Here is a 17,647-nt window from a genome sequence, read left to right on the forward strand (position 1 = left end):
TTGGATGTCTGTAATCTCTCCAGCAACAGAGCATGGAGGAAAAATCTTCCCTGATAGGTTAAAATAAAGCACACACCCACACACACGCACACAATATAAATAGTAATAATACCCTAAATTCTCACTGCTGAATAGAAGGTCCAAAGTAGTGGAGATAAAAGCAATGACTCTTACATTATGCATGTTAAATACACGGTTACATCATAATAAGAATATTGAAATGTTCCCTTTCCGCAAACCAATTCCGCAAGCAAGTGAGCCCAACACTTTCTCTCACTGGGTGAGGTTGAGGGAAATTTCTAAAGTCAACAGTTCTTTAAAAAGGGATTTAAAAAAAAAAAAAAAAAAAAAAAGATTAAGACTCCCCAACCCCAAAAAGGTTTAATATTGGAAAAAGTCCCCTCCGGACGCAGCCCCCAATAATCAGTCAACATTCTATGGGTGGGGTGGCCAGCCGGAGGCCTGAAACCAAAAATGATGTCAAAAGACTGGTCTTTAAAAGGTGTTGCCCTTACCTTACAATATTACAGAAGAACAAAAATAGCCATTTTCCTTGCTTACATTATAGTGTGAGTCAGCTCATCATGATAGCTCACGTTCACATTGCAGATTGTCTTTAAAAAAAAAAACAAAAAAAAAAAAAAAGGACAACCAGAACCATTTTGTGTGTGTGTGTGTGTAAATGGCTATTTTGGTTCAGTGAGACAATTTATATGTATCAAACATGTAAGGGCTTCAAATGAAATTGAATTAAGTTAAATTTCTTTTAAAAAAAAAATTGAGGTATAGCACCTCAATACTCCCAGGGCTTTGGCATTCCCATGGAAAACACTACATTACCCACTCGAAACAATTTATACAGTAGATTTAGTGATCGTAAAAGCCTTACACACTGGAAAATGTCAACTTACTTAATGTACTTATAACGGTGAATTTAATAATGATATTCCTCTAAACAATGCAGCTGTTCACTGTACAAAGAGGTATTACAGTATTCTAATAATAATAAGAATAATAATAAAAGGACTGCTGTGTAGCTCATGGGCAACAGCAGCAGGGGGCGCTCTGACAGCACGTGGTATCGGGAGACCACTGTAACAACCCAACAACGATGCAGAATAGCGGGGCTGGCGGTGTGATATGTGCCATCTGCTGTGATGAGATGCAGCCACCATTTCATTCTGACTCAAGACTGGAAAATAATAAACAAAAATGCTCAAAATATGCCACATTGGAGTCCAAGTCTGGGAATGTGGGAACTGACGCTTAAATGGACCATGAAAGCGGGTAAAAATATAAACACAAGACAGGTTAAAGACCACTGAGCAGATGATGGTCAACTCTAGAACATGGAAGTGAAATGGTGGGGCAGAGGAGCCCACATGAGCAGCAGGAAATGGCGTGTTGGGGTGTAGACGCAGAACTTGTTCGGACGGAGGAGAAGCAGGGGAGAAGGTAACAGCTGGGAACAAACACAGTAAAGCAAGCTGGGGCATGTTGGATTTTTTTTTTTTTTTTTTTAAATAAAAACTTCTCTTTATTTGGTCAAGGACTTGTAAAGAGACAAAAAAAACACAAAAAAAAAAAAAAAAAACATGTGAAGACGTTAAAATGCCTGCTGTGATCCAAACAATGAAACAAAGATAAAATGAAAATACAAGGAAAGGAAAAAACATGATTGGGTCTAAAGATCACTGGATACGAATACGGAAGCCACCCTCTGTCTAGCCCCCTCTCTCACTGCCCATCTGTATCTGCAGTCCAGCTTAAGAAATAAAGGATGGAGGAGGAAAAAAAAAAAAAAAAAAAAAAAAAAAAAGATGCACACCAGTCATTCCTCTTGTAAAGCACAACATTCCCACCATTCCCTCTGCACTGTTTATTAACCACAGGCTTTTCCATCTAGCTGTGTGCTGACATGGAGACTGGCCTCTCCTTAAAAAGGGTCCAGGGAGACAGAGGTAAGGGCAGCGCACACACGCACAGATCAATCCTTCCACATGTTCACACACGCTCACAAAAACACACGCTCGTTTACAGCATCACATAATAAACAAAGAGAAAGAGGAAAAAAAAAAAAAATTCTATATAAAAAAAAGATAGGTGACTGGTCCCGCTTTGGCACGTCGACCCCCGTTTAGCTGTAGGGCAAATGGGAAAAAAATTATCCAAATTCGAATAAAACTGGAAAATGGGGAACCTACAAATACTGACACAACGTCGTGGTTACAATTGTATGAATTAGTCTGGTGCTCAGTTGAAATGTTCCCTGCACTGCGGCGGCGCATCAGCGTGCAGAATCCGGCAAAGGTCCCCTTTCAGCCAAAACGGGAGTCGAGCAGCCAAAACACTGGCGGACCGCGATTAAACCCTGGGTAAAGTTTTACTGTGTGGCCGTTGGTCAGGTCGGGGAAAGGGAGGGAAGGTGGGTGGGAGGTAGAGGAACAACAGGGGTTGTGGGGGAGCGAGAAAGGGAAGGAGTTGTCCAGCGGGTGTTATTTCTTGGCTTTTCCACCCTTGGCCGAATTTCGCGGCGGTGTGACCGGACGGCCGGAGCCCATGCCTCCTCCGTAAGAGTAGAGCTTCTTATCTGCAGGCTTGAGGATCTGAAAAGCACAAGGAGAGAGGGGCATAGATAATTGTACACAGGATCTGGATATGAATCCCATTTACAGGATAAATTTCTGAATTCAGGCCATGTTACATTTTAGAATATATTTGCTGCTATTTAAAATGTTAATAATAAATACTATTCATACAGATACCTTCCTTTTCAGACAAACTGACTAAATAATTGACCAAAGGATGGGCAATATATATCAAATATATTGCAAGTGCAATGCCGTAAAAAGAGTTTATATTGTGACTATAAGGTTACACGCTTTCAAAGACATTAATTGGAGATGGACTACTTGAGATACTTGATATTTAGCATTCATAGTGATTTAGAGGACATTTCCAGGTATGGAGACACTAGCCCTACATAGACCACAAAACAGCACAGCAGTTTTATACACAAGACGACACTATATACTCATTCTAAAAGTATACTTTATGTACAGTGAAGGAATACAGAATTCTGCAATGACCTTTTTTTCTTTCTAAATATCGCGCCCAATAGTGGACTTTATGGAGATTGAGTTGAAGCTGAACATTTACCACACAATTCAACTTCGTATTCCTCTCACGCACAGAGCATAAGAGGCTGATGGCCAGCATTGCAATAGATTTGTTGGAAACCAAAAAAAAATAAATAAAAATTTAAAAGAGCTAATAAAAGTAGTTCTGATACCTGGAAGGAGCACATAAGTGTCTCATCTACGCTCATCATGGCCCCCGCATTGTCGAACTCCCCGCAGTAGTTGGGAGCAGAAAACAGAGTCACCAGCTGTCTCTTGGCAAAGAACTCATAGCCATCTTCAACCACCTGCAGTGGAGCAGAGGACAGAATTAAACCCAGATGATTGACAGACCCCACCCCTCACCTAAAGTGATGCCTGTCTGCTGACCTGATGTGCCCTGCATATGAGGTCCATGTCATGTTTGTGCAGAAATTTGGCCACCACATCAGCACCGAAGGTGAAGGAGACTCCGCGGTCGTTCTCACCCCAGCCCATCACATCCTTGTCTGGGTCGGCCCACAGCAAGTCACACAGCAGACCCTGGTCGGGGACGTCAGTAGGCCTCATGACACGCCGCACCTGCTCCATCGTCTGCAGGTCTGGAGACAGGCCTACCAACAGAACAGTGTTGTACATTTGACTTTCTCGGCAGATGATGTGAGGGCCAGATGCTCATTTAAAATACAATATTATTGTATCTTAAGTAATATATCATGTGATTATTTAATTAATATTAATCCAATTTATGACATAAGGTTCTGCGGAAACCCTGTATGCATGCATGTATGCGTATGTATATATATATATAGGGCCTAGCTAAATCAAGTGAGCAGTAACCATGAATATAGAAAGAAAAGAAAGAATATAAAAATCAACATTAGAATCCTAACGCAATCCTAACCCAACGTATGCACACCCACCTCCATGGCAACAAAAGATTTTCTCATCTACGATGGCAGCCACAGGTAAACAGTTGAAGCAGTCTGTAAAGGTCTTCCACAGCTTGATGTTGTACCGCCTCTTGCCTACGGGAGCAGGAAGCAGAACAGCAGGTATGAGGCATGCCTTCTCAAGTAGGCCTGTGACCAGTGTGGTAATGTACATGAGGACAAACGACATGGGTACTTACACTCATCATAAAAGCCATAGATACGGTTGATGGATGCGCACTCATGGTTGCCGCGGAGCAGGAAGAAGTTCTCGGGGTATTTGACCTTGTAGGCCAGCAGAAGACAGATGGTCTCCAGGCTTTGCTTGCCTCTGTCAACGTAGTCGCCCAGGAACAGGTAGTTACTCTCGGGTGGGAAGCCCCCATACTCAAAGAGGCGCAACAGGTCGTAGTACTGTCCATGCACGTCACCTGCAAACGAGGAACACCATGAGCACCATGTCTGAATAAACAGAACGGCGCTTCACTGGTAGCTGAACATGAGCAGGGATTAGTGGAAATGAGGGCTAAAAAATAAATAAATAAATAAAAACTATTTCTTATTGTCTATTAGGAAAACCATAAATACTCATCTCAACTTTTATTACATCTGTAACGTAAAGTTGGTAGTAGCCTAGCGCATAACACAATGGATGTCTCCAGGGGGACTGTCCCTGTCACTACTGACTGCAAGTTGGTCTGGATATGGGGGCCTGATAAAAGCAGTGTAAAATGTAAAATGGCTGCATCTGCATAAACTGCATAAAAAAAAAACTAAAAAAAACTTTCAATTGCAGACTGGAAGTGAGAGTGTTGCAGGGTCGATCTCCAGCTCAATAAAACGCTCCTTGAAGAACACCGTGGTCTGTAAGCAAACACGTTATCACGCCAGCCGTGATGGGATTTTTTATAGATGTGGATTCAGGCAGGTTTTCCCTCCGGTCGCCCATCATCTGCTGCGTTATATGGAACATTTGCTGCCGAGGCAACAGTCATAGCAACGCTGGCAGATAATCGCATTAGTAATAAAACCTGCACCCGCTGTCAAAACTCACCGGCTCAGACCCCGAGTGTCACCTTACCAAAGCGGTGTGACACCAGTGCTGCTGCATGCAACGTCATGTTTCGGAAGTAATTAACAATGGGTGGGGAGAGGAAGGAGAGAGAGAAAAAAAAAAAAAACCCTACATGGTCTGATAAATAGGGCTAAAAATGTACAGCAGAACTCCTAGCATGCCAGAAACGCTCTCGCAACGTAATGCATGGTATGTTCAATTAGGGCCTTCAAGCTGCACTTTATGATAAGTGGTTCGTTTAAGAGGCTAGATCTGGACGGGCTTGGAAGGAGTCCATTGCGGCGCAAGGAACCGGCATGGATTTCCTTTCGCTTGCGCGAGAAGCACCAGAGGGAGCTTTAATGGCTGCAGAAAGCGCCGTCAGAGGCGATTGATCTACGCCCATCGCACTGGCCTTCCCCCGGGCGTCTCGTCCTGAGGGACTCACCGCAGATCTTGAGAGGCGCCTCCAGCTCCAGCAGGATTGGCTGGCTGAGGAAGATTTCCCGGGACTTGAGGCAGAGGCCGCGGATCTCGTTCTCCGTCAGCTGTACATTCTTCCCTGGCCGAGAGCCCTTAACTGTAAAAATAAGGCAAAAATAAATACGATTAGGAGCGACCGACACCTCAACAATGGTCACTGGGGGAACCAAAAAATGTAAAACTCTGATCTGTGGCTTCAAAGCACATCAGATGTCTGAAACCCATTTTTTTTTATTTTTCTGGACACAAAAGGAAGCAGAAAGCTGCCAGGTGCTGCTTTTATCTGCATACAGTCTCTCCACAATGGAGAGAGAGAGGGAGAGCGAGCGAGCACACTGAAACCCGGGCAGCTCTTGCGCATGGCAAACCGAGCCGCGGCGCTGATGTAATGGGAGCGGAGCCCCAGAAAAAAGCCAGAGCAGCTGGATACGCTTTATGACGATGATCATGAAGAGATCCAGAGCGACTACTGCGGCTCGGGCCCAAACGAACAGAAGAAAACTGAGGCGGAGCCGCGTGCAGCACCTCCCATCCGTGCCTCGTTCTTTCTGGACTTCAACGTAGATTCAATCGCTTGGAATATTACACCGCAAACTAATAAAGAGAGAACTTCCTCCGTAGGCGCCAGAATAAACCATTTGTTCAATTAAACTACTGCTCCAGATTACCTGAAAGGAAAGTTCCACATTTCTTACACACATGAATCCCGATGTATAGGGTAAGCAGGGTAACAAACTGAGAACTTCTGTCTACGAGCGGCGAAGTGGAGGGAAGCGAGCCGAGCGGCGCTGGAACAGGAGTAATGTGGTCACGTGGGTCGGAGCGAGGCTTGTGGGCGTGGAGCAGGGAGCGGCCGCGCATCACTGCAGGTCCTCCTCAGGTCGATACACGGCCAGATGAAAATATAAGACCTCCTCCGGCCCTCCACTCGTCACCTACGGCTGCGTTTCTACTCGCGTGACTCACGCAGGCGGCCGGTTACGCGAGGCGGTGGAACCGGGAGTCAGGAGAGTCGTGGTGGCAACGCCCGTTCCAGCCCACAGCCCCTCTTCTCCCTGCTGCCAACGAGTCTTATACCCCCCCCCTTTCTACATCTGTATGGGCACGAGAAGCCTGGTGTGCTTCACAATTCAATTTTGATTATGATAAATCGTGATCAAATCAACACTGGCGGGGATAACATTTAATATCCATGTGGATCTGGACGAAATCGGCCTTGTGCTCCAATATTCTTGGTTCAGTCTGCCAGGAGTGTGAGTGACTAATTGCCACGCCCATGGTTCGTGACATGGCCCTGAGAACAAGTGCATGCTGGGAAAGCATGCCGTGAAGTGATTGGTCACTAGGGGGGGACCATGGGACAATAAATCAATGTAGTAAAACGTATGGCGCTCCCTATTCTATTGATAACTTAGTATTCTACGTGAACCTATGGCAGGTTCCTGCTGAATGTTGAAGGAGCGGAAGGACTGAGAAAGGGATGAAAATTACAGCCATTTCAGACGTAGTTGTGCTGTTTTTTTTTTTTGCTAGTTAAATCTGCACTTTGAGCCGTTTTTCATGCTGCTAGCGATGACGTTAACGCAATTTTTTACATGTTCTATTTACAGTCACAGTTCGCGTTCCGGACAGAACCGTGAAGCGGTGGAGCCCTTGAGCTTGCCGAGGGGGGGGAAAGTGGGTATAAATAGGGCCACGTTTCGCTTTAAACCGGGATTAGGGCCGGCTAAAGCCCTGACAGCGCTTACCCTAAAGTTAGCCGGGGGTGGGGTCAATAAGCGTCAGCGAGCTTAGCGCTGTGGTGGGTCAAAGGGCTTTATAAGAGGGTGGGCAGAAATGCGGCATTCGCCACACGGTCGCTGCCCGTCGCAACTTACAGAGGTTGTCCCGCAGCACTTTATAGAATACTCGGCTGCATTTAGTAAGACTGCGAGTAAAAACAGCCATTTCTATTAATAGGTGATCATTTGTGGAGCCTTAATAATGAGGACCTCTAATAAATCCACACACACACACACACACACACTCTTCTGCAGATCAAGGTGGCGGCAGGCCCAGAGTAATCCCGACAGGAGCTACACGCCGTTCCGCATAATTGGTTTGGTCCGCACACGGCAAATCACAAGGTCAGCCACGTGGCGAAGCCGGGCACCTACAGCACAAAACCAGCAGGACATCATCAACGGCGCTTCACGCGCAAACGTCTCCAGGCTGGGTGAGAAACAATATCAAAAGTTGCATTGTTTAAGGTTCCTTCTCCAGAACAGCGTTAGGCCCCGCGTCCTATTTATCAGTATCCATAGCAACACCGCACAGGGTTTTTTGTTTTTCGGAACGCCCTGGAAAAGAAGTTTGATATCATTCACAGTAATTATGGAGTATTTTCTCATCACCTATAATTAACAATCGCTTAAAAATAAAAAATAAAAATACCTCCAGTGGCCCATTTTCATGTCTTTTTTGGGGGACTAGACAACAGCCCTTATTTAGCCCAAAGAGAAAGCGGCGCGCTCCGAGCGGGTGAAAACCAGGTTGGAGTTACATAACAGGATGTATAAATACGACCATCATCTGGCTTGTTTATTCTGCCCCATGCCTGGCAGACCGTCCTTATCGCAGCCTGACCCGCTTGGACAGAAAATCCCATCTTGCCGGCAAACGCTCGTGGGCCGTTTGCACGTAGAGTACAATAACGACGTGCCGGACAGCAGCTCTGCTGGTTTGCTGCCAAAAATTTTGTCCAGAATCAAGTCGACAAAAGAGCAAAGCCCCATTCTAGCACTGATCAAGTTGTAATCATCTACAGTTTATTCATGTTATATTCATCTAGTTTAAATAGGAAATGGAACTTCAGCTGACAGGAAGTCAAACATTCAACCAACATTTAATCAGCACGGGAGGAGCAGCACAACGAACACGGGGCGAAACAGTTTAATATTATTAACCCGGTTTACACCTCACACCAAGACTCTGGCACTTTTACACTAATTACGTACGATTTACTTTCATTTAGAGTGACTAATGGTTTTGCATTGATCCGATTATATTTTATGGTATTTGTTCCACAAGCACCAATTGCATCTGAAGCATCGATTTTTAAGACCAAATAAACCAAAAGAACCGAGCACTGAGGCTCATTGACTTCCAAATGCTGATATGTATGTCCAAACATAACCAGAAACACACACACAGTGTACAGGATGCAACACCAAACATAATTCTATAGGAAGCCCTACTGCGCACACTTTAAACCGCTCCAAAGGTGCAGCGCAGCTCATAGGCTAACTGAAGCCTCGTCAGCTAAGCTGTGGACACACACACACCAGCCAAAGCCGGGGATTAACGGTGCATGCTGCAGTTCCAGGCCCTCTTGTTACGCAACACACACTTAACAAGTGGATCAGACATTTGATTACCTGCTTGCTCTGTTATTTTTTTTTTTCTTTCTTTCTTTCGGCAGTCACCCAGCTACTGTACCCCAGGGTTGCTATGGGGCAGCGCTTAAAAATAAATTAAAAAATAATAAAATGGCAGCGGATCGGTGGGTCGCTACAGCGGCAACATGAGCAATGAGGCTAAAACTCAGACAAATAATGAGGATAAAATAGTCGAAAATAAATATTCCATTATGAAATAAACAAAAAAAAAAAAAAAAAAAAAAAAAAACGTAACAATAGCCAGCGCAGACTTTATTTGTAAGATACTGCAATACTGTTCAAAAGAAAAATGTTAATCCAATTACAAACCTGAAAAAAGGCAGATTAATAATAAAACAGGAAGTGGTAAGGGCACGCATCTACACTTCGGCCTAAGTCTCATCCTACCTTGACTATAAAAGGACAATGCGAGTCATTATGTGAGGTTAAATTTGCAAAGCATGGGTCCATGGGAGCGTTATGAGAAGTGTCGCATGCAGGGCTTCCAACTGGCCCAATACACACTTGATGGGCAGCGATAGTAGACTTTGAGGCTGACATCACGTCTAGCATGGCCTACTTTTAAGATCGGTGAGTCCAGCTTTGCATGCATCCAGTCTAGTCCACAAGTTCAAACAAGCGAGAACATGCAATGTGCAGAGCTGACAGGAATTGATGTAAACTGCTTACAAAACACACTATGGTTAAGACAACCACAACCATAAATATGCACACATCGTTCACACGTGGTTCTCAAACTTGCACAAGTTGACTTCACTTATAATTGCCTCCTATTTAATATCGATTACATTGGCATATGGGTCTTAGTACTGGTACTTGGGGAACCAAATATTTTCATACTGAGCTCCTCAAAACCATTGGGACTGTTATACCATATAAACCTAGTATCTAATGGCAGGACGATCCTACTCTGTGAGTGAGAAATAGACTAAAACCTCGCATCATTTTTTTGCACCCCTCTGGCGGTGCAAAAAAACAAGGGGAATATGACCCCCCCATCTGATGGTCAAGCAGCACAAACCAAGGGAGATGTGAAGAACACACAGGAAATTCCAAATCAGATACCTGGGATTCGCAATATAATACCCCTTTAGTGTCAAAATGCCCCAAAAGCCCTAAAATCTGGCCTAAATCACCCATCTTGTGGACTCCAGTTACCAAAGTGCCTAAACGGGCGATTTGGAGCAGCATGAAAACGCAGGATCCAAACCTCACGGCTCCAAACCAGGGCAGTGGTGACGCCGACGCCTCAGCAGGACCTAAAATGATTCTAATGAACAATTACAGTGTTTTCACGGGGAAATCTTGCTTTAAAAAAAAAAAAAAAAAAAAAGAAGAGACGCCATAAGCTTGAAAAGCGGCACTATATTACGTTTTATAATTTTGTAGATGCATCGCTGCCTTTGCAAGACGCACAGTCACGTGCACGACGTCTTTGCTTAATTGTCTTATTCTGCTGACGCGGTGGCTTCTAAAGATAATAATGTTCAATTGCAGCTCCCGAAAAAAACACCTTCGTCAAAAAACAAAATTGCATTAAACAATACGGTCCGGGGTAAAGAAAAAGCAGCGCTAAATCTACATGATCTTCAGTGTTTAACCCCGGACAGCAGGGCGTCTCTGTGCTCGACAACCTTTCACGGACGTCCAGTATTCGCCTGCTAATAACGTGGCTTTTGTATATCTGGAACACATATTTACACACACACACCTCGACTGCGAACCACGCTGTTCTCCTATCGAACGCGTCGAGGTAAAAGGACTTAGCAACGCGGCTAACGTTAACCGGTGCGCTAGCGATGTTAGCCAAGATGTTAGCATGTAAGGCAAACCACTAGCCGGCTAACTCTTTACTTTGCGCCGACAAACACCAGCCCTCAAGTTCTTTTTATTAAAAAAAAAAAACATTTCCGTCGACGAAAGAACGCCCAACACGACCAGAACACCGGCGGTTTGCGCGCGAAGGGCCGGGAGCCCGCGAGGTCCTCTCACCTTCCAGGAGACGCTGTATGATGGAGTCGATGTTTAACTTGTCCGGCTCCGCCATTTTACACGATTCTCTGAAGGCTTTCTCGGGCACTCGGGCGTCTTTTTTCTAGATCGGTCAAACTAAGGCCCCAACCCAAGACGGGCGAAATATACAAAAAGCGGGTTTCCTGTCAAATTGCAGGTTTATTACTGGCTATATTTCCTTTCGCGTTTGGTTGTTAGCTGCCTCGTTAGCTCTGTACGGCTAGCAGGCTAAATCACCCAGAGCGGTTAGCTTAATGTCTGGTCTCAAGATAGCTACCCGTATTACTTATATACATATACGCGTACCACACACTTCGTTGTGTTGTATATAAAATAAAAAAAACCGCTCAACTAATCTTGTTCTGGTTACTCGGTCCCTTCGATCCTCCCCCGCTCGCGTTATCGTCCGTTCCCCTCTTCCCCTACGGAACCTGAAAAAAGGCCCTGGCTATTCAGAAACGACACCAAGCGAGGAAAAGGCATTATGCGTTTTTTTTTTTTTTTTTTTTCTTTCACGCGTTTCGTAACCCGATTGGTTGGCTTTGATAATTTAAATCCCCATGAGCGATTCCTATTGGCCGTGCGTACGTCGATCCCACTGTGAAACCCCGCCTTAGACCGTACTTCATTACGTCACGTTCACTGGAGAGGGAGGGGTGGTGACGCGATTTAGTTTTAGATTGCAATGATTTTGGACAAAAATAATATATTTTATAATGTTCCAAACACGCTCCAGTTTATGTATATTAAGATGCCATTTGAAAAGTTATATTTGGATGTATGTTTGGATCACACGTTTTACGTGTGAAGAAGGTGGCGTGCTTGAATCCACACAAAAACGAAACCTTTCAACCTGATTAAATCAGCTAAATGGCGCCCTCAAGTTATGACCTGTTGGCATTGCATTTTCCCGGTACGAACCGAGATTAAACGGGTTGGCATCCAAACCGCTAAGGAAGGCTGCCATGGCAACAGAATCGACGTTGAAGGCACGCGGTGTTTTCCAGTTCTACGTCTTTCCCAAATGAAAAAAAACATATATATATATATATATATATATATATACACACACACACACACACACACACACACACACACACACACACACACTTTATTTTTGACTTCTTGGAGCCTTTAGGCAATGAAATGCATGTTTTCACTTTTTCTTGTTTCTACTCTTAAATGAAATGTACATTTGGTAGATGCCCTTTTCCAGAGCGATTTACAACGTGCTTCCAATGTTACCACGATGAAGTGATCAGTTCTGGTTCAATAGGACCCCCAACTATGAATACAATCTTATTATTCACTCTGTTGTAGTTTCTATACATAAGTCAGACAATAAGAAGGTTACAAGTTCATCTAAATATTGTCTAAAGAGGAAGTTGTCGTTTGAAAAATCTCAGTGACTGAGCTGTTCTGACCTCAAGGGGAAGTTCATTCCACCACCGAGGGGCCAAGACGGAGAAGAGTCAGAGTACCTTCAGAGATGGAGGGACCAGGCGAGCAGTACTGGAGGCTCGGAGTATATGAGGTGCAGTGCGAGGTGTAATAAGGAGGGAGCGTAGCAGAGGGGTGGTGTGGGAGAATTTGGGAAGGTTGTAGAGGTCGATGGTATATAGAGATAGATCAGCTAGAAGGGAGACATTAATCCAGTCTTGAGATTACTAAGGACTGAACAAGTGTCTGGGTGGCCTGTGTTGATAGATAAGGACGGATTCGTCTGATATTGTAGAGAAGGAATCTACATGAGCGGGAAAGATTGCCGATGTGAGTCGAGAAGGAGAGTTGGTTGTCTATTGACTCCAAGGTTGCGGGCAGTGTAGAAGTTTGCAATGCAGCCACTGCAAAACACAGGTATGAATCCACAATTTGTTTGCTTCTGTGTATTTTCCTAACAACATATTGTAATTTGATGAATTCCCAAAAACATGGACATTAATGTTTGGGGGATTGGAGACACATTTGTACATCCCACACTGAAGGTTTTCAGCGTCATATTATAGACTTAAGAAAACCGCACATTCTACCGCCTGGGTACACGGGGAGGGTTGTGTCAGGAAGGTTCATTCAGCATAAAACCTTTTTTTAAACTATATATAGTTTAAACCTAAAAGGACTTCAGAACAGGGGTCACCAACCCTGGTCCACAGCTTAGATCTTTCCATGTGCCACCACGCCTGGTTCAACTCAAGAACTGGGTGAGCTAATGAAGGAAAACACAAACACGTGCAGGACAAGTGCCTTCCAGGACCAGGGTTGGTGACCACTACTTCAGAAAGTGCCTCACATTTTGAGAAGGAGGTAGGAAGGGTGAAGTTATTGCCATTGTGAAACACTGCCCCCAATGAAATGTGTTTAGAAATTTGTCCTCTGCTTTTAACCCATCCCCCATAGTGAGCAGTGGGCAGCCATGAAAGTCGCCCGGGGAGCAGTGTGTGGGGACAGTGCTTTGCTCAACCTTGGAACCTTGGCTTTGGGATTCTTTGGGATTCGAACCCAGAACCGATTAATCAGAACCAGGACCCGCTATTCCACCACTGTCCCAGTTCCTATGCCCTTTCAATCGTAAATGTTTTGGGGTAAACCTTTAATTCATTTGTTATGTCCAGTTTTTGCAACCCAAGATGCAAAGTTTCCAAGAAATTTCTAAGAATATAATTTGATACTATGAGAGACCATTTGCCAAACCCAGAAACTGTTAGTCAGACATGCCTCAAGGCCTTGCTGACGTATACCGATCACCCTCCCCAAATAGCACCCCTATCCTTTCCCACGTCAAGTTTCGACAGATCAGGCAGAGGCCCAAGAGGAGTCTTGTTTAAAGAAAAATCATGGAAAATGGGAATGTGTGATTCACAGTCCCACCCAGTGACTGCCATGATACTGGAACGTTATGTTCAGTGTTTTAATTGATGTTCGGATATTGTGTGCTGATCTAATTACTTTTGATATTCTATTAAAGAAGATATATGAAGACCTGCAATTGAAATGCTCTCAGCACGTAAAACCAGTGTTTTAGGTAATCAAGCCACTAGATTTTGGCAAAAAATAAATATCAAACAATTATATAAAAAAACAATTTATTGCCCTCTTACCCTCTTAAACATTCAGTCTGTACTGCCCTTTAACGAAATATATAGTTTGCATTTGAAGAGTTTAAAGGTCTTAATTTAATAAAGGTCTTAATTTAAAATAAAAATGTATAAGTGGGCGAAATTAGTGACACACAGCAAAAGGATAATAATTTTGTCTTGATTATGTAATTTTTGTACTCATTGGAAAAAAATTCAACTAATAACCCAGCCCTATTGGATACAATATTTGTACTGTATATGACATTTCATCAGACACATCATTTATTCAGTTATGAACGACAAAAAAAGAAACATTTTCCACTGGAAATGCCATATACTCTCTTTGGCGAGGAAAACAGGGAGCAACAGGACAAGTCCAGTCTCGCCATGATGTACATCTATCGCTTACCCCCAGACACACCCTAACACCACACTGCGCATTCCTTTAAAAGACCCAGCGACACCCCTTCCCTCGACAGTGCACTGCAGAAGAGAGGCACGCGACACAGTCAGGACTTCACAAAGAGTCTCCCACCAAGACAAAAGGGCCACATTTGGAGGTAAGGAACTCTTTATGCAAATAGAAAATATATTAAAAAGATCTATATATTTAAATTGCTACAACTTATGGTTAAAATGTCATTTTGAAAACGGTGGCTTTTTAGCACAATAGGCACCTATTTATAATGGGTAAAGCAAAGGAAAACTTGAAGTACTAACGTATTTAAAAGATGTTCATCATCTCTTATGTCTGGGTGATGATGTACTAATTATCTGGGTTTTTTTCTCTAACATGCTATTCAGACATTAAGTTATATTTTTTGTAACCATAACATTACAACAGTAAATTTTAGTCTTAAAAAGTCTTAAAACATCCGACAGGCCAAATATATTTTCACACTTGGTCAAAAATAAGAGTTGCCTTTCACAGCGAAATAAAAAATTCTATTTAATCAATTACTTTTTTTGTGTCCTTCCTACTTCTATATTAACAAAACAACTAAAAACTACATTATTATGTGAATAGTTTTTTAAAATGATGTATACACTTTTCTATACTGTACAAGGAACTAAGGAATATTTGAATGAAAGGGAATTGCTGGACACGGGTCAGCCATGAGAAATATGGTGAAATATGGGAATGTGAACGGATTAGATGGGTGCAAGATTTGATCTGATTCCACAAACATCCCTGGCTTGGGAGTGGCCCCCTTTCAGCAGGAGGGAGCTGCAGGTGGAGGTGTGAGACTGGGCATGACTCGGCTTGAACGTAGCCCCGAGCGGAGCTTTGCTGTTGTCTCTGTACCCGTAGCTCAGAGCTATGAATTCATGTAGAGGCCTGTCGGCGGTGAACTCCGACTCACGTAGTGTTTTGCATGCTCGCAGGTTATTATTAAATGTTAACCATTTACAACAAACATGTTGTTTTTCTTTCCTTGTCTACTCTTCAAATAAAAAATTCCCAAAATGGGTTGCATCATTGTGCATAACTGTAATTATTGTCTCAAAATGTATAATGGCTGCAGAGCATTAAGCAATGTTCTCCAGCAGTGGAGGCAGCAGAGCATTGCTGGCATTGAGCTTTTGACTTGATCTTGTCCTCTCCTGTCTTCCAGCATGGCTTCCTCTGGCATACAGATCGTGTGTGTTGCCCTGACGGTCCTGGGATTGGTCGGTGCGATAATCACCTGCATCCTGCCTCAGTGGAAAGTGTCTGCATTCATAGGAGACAACATAGTGACAGCGCAGGTACAGACTTTCCAACCATCAGCAGATGCAGAGCATGTTTCAGAGATGATTCTGCAAATGTACCTGCAAAGCTAACAGCTAAACTATAGTTACTTGATGTTCCTCTACTTTTCTGTAAGTTGTGTAATTCCAACTGTTTTCCTTCAATCCATAGAGCACATATGAAGGCATCTGGAAGTCATGTGTGGTGCAGAGCACTGGGCAGCAGCAGTGCAAAGACTACGATTCCCTGCTGGTCTTGAGCTCCGACCTACAGGCGTCACGTGCCATGACGATCGTATGCTGCCTCCTCAGCGGCCTCGCCCTCCTCATCATCTTCGCCGGCTCCGACTTTACCACCTGCGTGCAGAACGAAGACATCAAGCCCAAGATCTGCTTGGCGGGTGGCATCATGCTGCTGGTTGCCGGCCTTTTGATCATCATCCCTGTGAGCTGGGTGGCCAATCAGGTGGTGCAGAACTTCAACAACGTCTTAGTCGCGCAGGCGCAGAAGAGAGAGCTGGGCGCCTGCATCTTCATCGGCTGGGGCTCCGGCGTGCTCATGCTGCTGGCCGGAGGCCTGCTCTGCTGTTTCAGCCGTGGATCCAGAGGATCCAGCACCACCGTCAAGTACTCCACCCACCCCTCTGCCCCCAAGAACTACGTCTAGATCCAGGCAGGGATTAGTTATGAAAGGATGGAAATGGTGGGACAGAGAGTAGGAGTCGTTGCTTCCTAGATCCTCCCTAGGGGGCAGCGTCTCACACTCGATTCACTGGGTTGTGTAATTAACGCTTAGCTGATACATGGTGGTGGGGTCTCCTTGTCTGTAATCAAACTTCAAAATGATGGAGAGGTCAGGTGATCCAGTAATACTCAGGTTTTTGAAGCATTTCAGGTGTAACATGTCATGTGGAAGGTAGATGTTGTACATGAATTTCAGGCAACTCACTGTGTAATGGCCAATGTAACTACTGTACTTGTCTATAATACTTACGTTAATCAATTGTTTAATTGCTTCTGATTGCTTTTTAGTCGAACACACTGTTAGTTTCTGTTTTACTACCCTAACGTTTGTAGATGTACAATTTGATTGGAACAAAATTGTGCATCAGGTATATGTACTAAAAAGATTTTTTTGTAATAAAAGTTTTTTTTTTATGTTGTCAACATGCATATGCACTTCAAAGGGTGGAAGGGGTCTTCAAAAACAGACAAAACATGAGCAGAATAAAAATAACATACAGATATATAAAATATAGATTAAATGTATATATAATTTTAGCTCCCACACAAAGCCCCACGTGTGTCTCGTCCGTGAGCTGATGGTGGAAGGAAGCGCAGAGGTGGGACATTTTATTAATCATTCCACATAAAATGTTGTAGCCTCCGAATGGCGCTCAGAAGCGCCTTTTAACCACCTTGCTGTCATGCAGATTGGTGCCAGGTGAGTCTCCAGCTGAACCCTATCGTGACAGAGCCCCCCCTCCACGGGCTACGTCCTCAGAGCCCAAGCACCACCATCAGTGGAGGAGGTGGGGTGGACAGCGACAACCACAGGGTTCCTTCCCTAGCCTATGCTTACACATTTTCCTTCACACTTCCCTCCTTTTGATCATGCTATGATCACAAAAATGGGCAAAAATGTTTTAATGTAAATTGATAAGTAAATAATAATACTAGAAACATCAAAGTGTACCACACCAGCAAGGGTTTAAGGTAACTTATCAGAGGCAGTCGCATGAAAAACAAGGTAACAAGATATAGAAATGATATGTCTGTGCTGTCCTCATCTGAGGAGTAA

The 17,647-nt window shown here is 43.9% G+C and overlaps 2 protein-coding genes across 2 annotated transcripts; one reads left to right on the forward strand and one right to left on the reverse strand.

Moving 5' to 3' along the window:
- Positions 1-1,571: 1,571 nt before the first annotated feature.
- ppp1caa (protein phosphatase 1, catalytic subunit, alpha isozyme a) lies at positions 1,572-11,513 on the reverse strand. The gene is made up of 7 exons (XM_028986248.1): positions 11,018-11,513; positions 5,554-5,685; positions 4,252-4,482; positions 4,043-4,147; positions 3,510-3,733; positions 3,293-3,427; positions 1,572-2,606 (listed from the first exon to the last, which is right to left on the reverse strand). Exons 1-7 carry the CDS (start codon positions 11,070-11,072, stop codon positions 2,496-2,498), a joined length of 993 nt encoding a protein of 330 aa, XP_028842081.1. The 5' UTR covers positions 11,073-11,513; the 3' UTR covers positions 1,572-2,495.
- Positions 11,514-14,482: 2,969 nt separating this feature from the next.
- LOC114794006 (claudin-6-like) lies at positions 14,483-17,013 on the forward strand. Its single transcript, XM_028986249.1, has 3 exons — positions 14,483-14,675; positions 15,732-15,864; positions 16,019-17,013. Exons 2-3 carry the CDS (start codon positions 15,733-15,735, stop codon positions 16,511-16,513), a joined length of 627 nt encoding a protein of 208 aa, XP_028842082.1. The 5' UTR covers positions 14,483-14,675; position 15,732; the 3' UTR covers positions 16,514-17,013.
- The last annotated feature ends 634 nt before the right edge of the window (positions 17,014-17,647 follow it).

The sequence above is a fragment of the Denticeps clupeoides genome, chromosome 7 (assembly GCF_900700375.1).
Source record: "Denticeps clupeoides chromosome 7, fDenClu1.1, whole genome shotgun sequence".
In the NCBI taxonomy this organism is placed as follows: Eukaryota; Metazoa; Chordata; class Actinopteri; order Clupeiformes; family Denticipitidae; genus Denticeps; species Denticeps clupeoides.

Bases quoted from the DNA above. Each gene is read 5' to 3' on its own strand.
- ppp1caa (XM_028986248.1), bottom strand. From the start codon at position 11,072: ATGGCGGAGCCGGACAAGTTAAACATCGACTCCATCATACAGCGTCTC. The intron at 4,148-4,251 runs GTAAGTACCCAT...CTGCTCCCGTAG, and splicing joins CTATGGCTTTTATGATGAGT to GCAAGAGGCGGTACAACATC. The intron at 3,734-4,042 runs GTGGGTGTGCAT...TTCTGTTGGTAG, and splicing joins AATCTTTTGTTGCCATGGAG to GCCTGTCTCCAGACCTGCAG.
- LOC114794006 (XM_028986249.1), top strand. From the start codon at position 15,733: ATGGCTTCCTCTGGCATACAGATCGTGTGTGTTGCCCTGACGGTCCTG. The intron at 15,865-16,018 runs GTACAGACTTTC...TTCAATCCATAG, and splicing joins ACAACATAGTGACAGCGCAG to AGCACATATGAAGGCATCTG.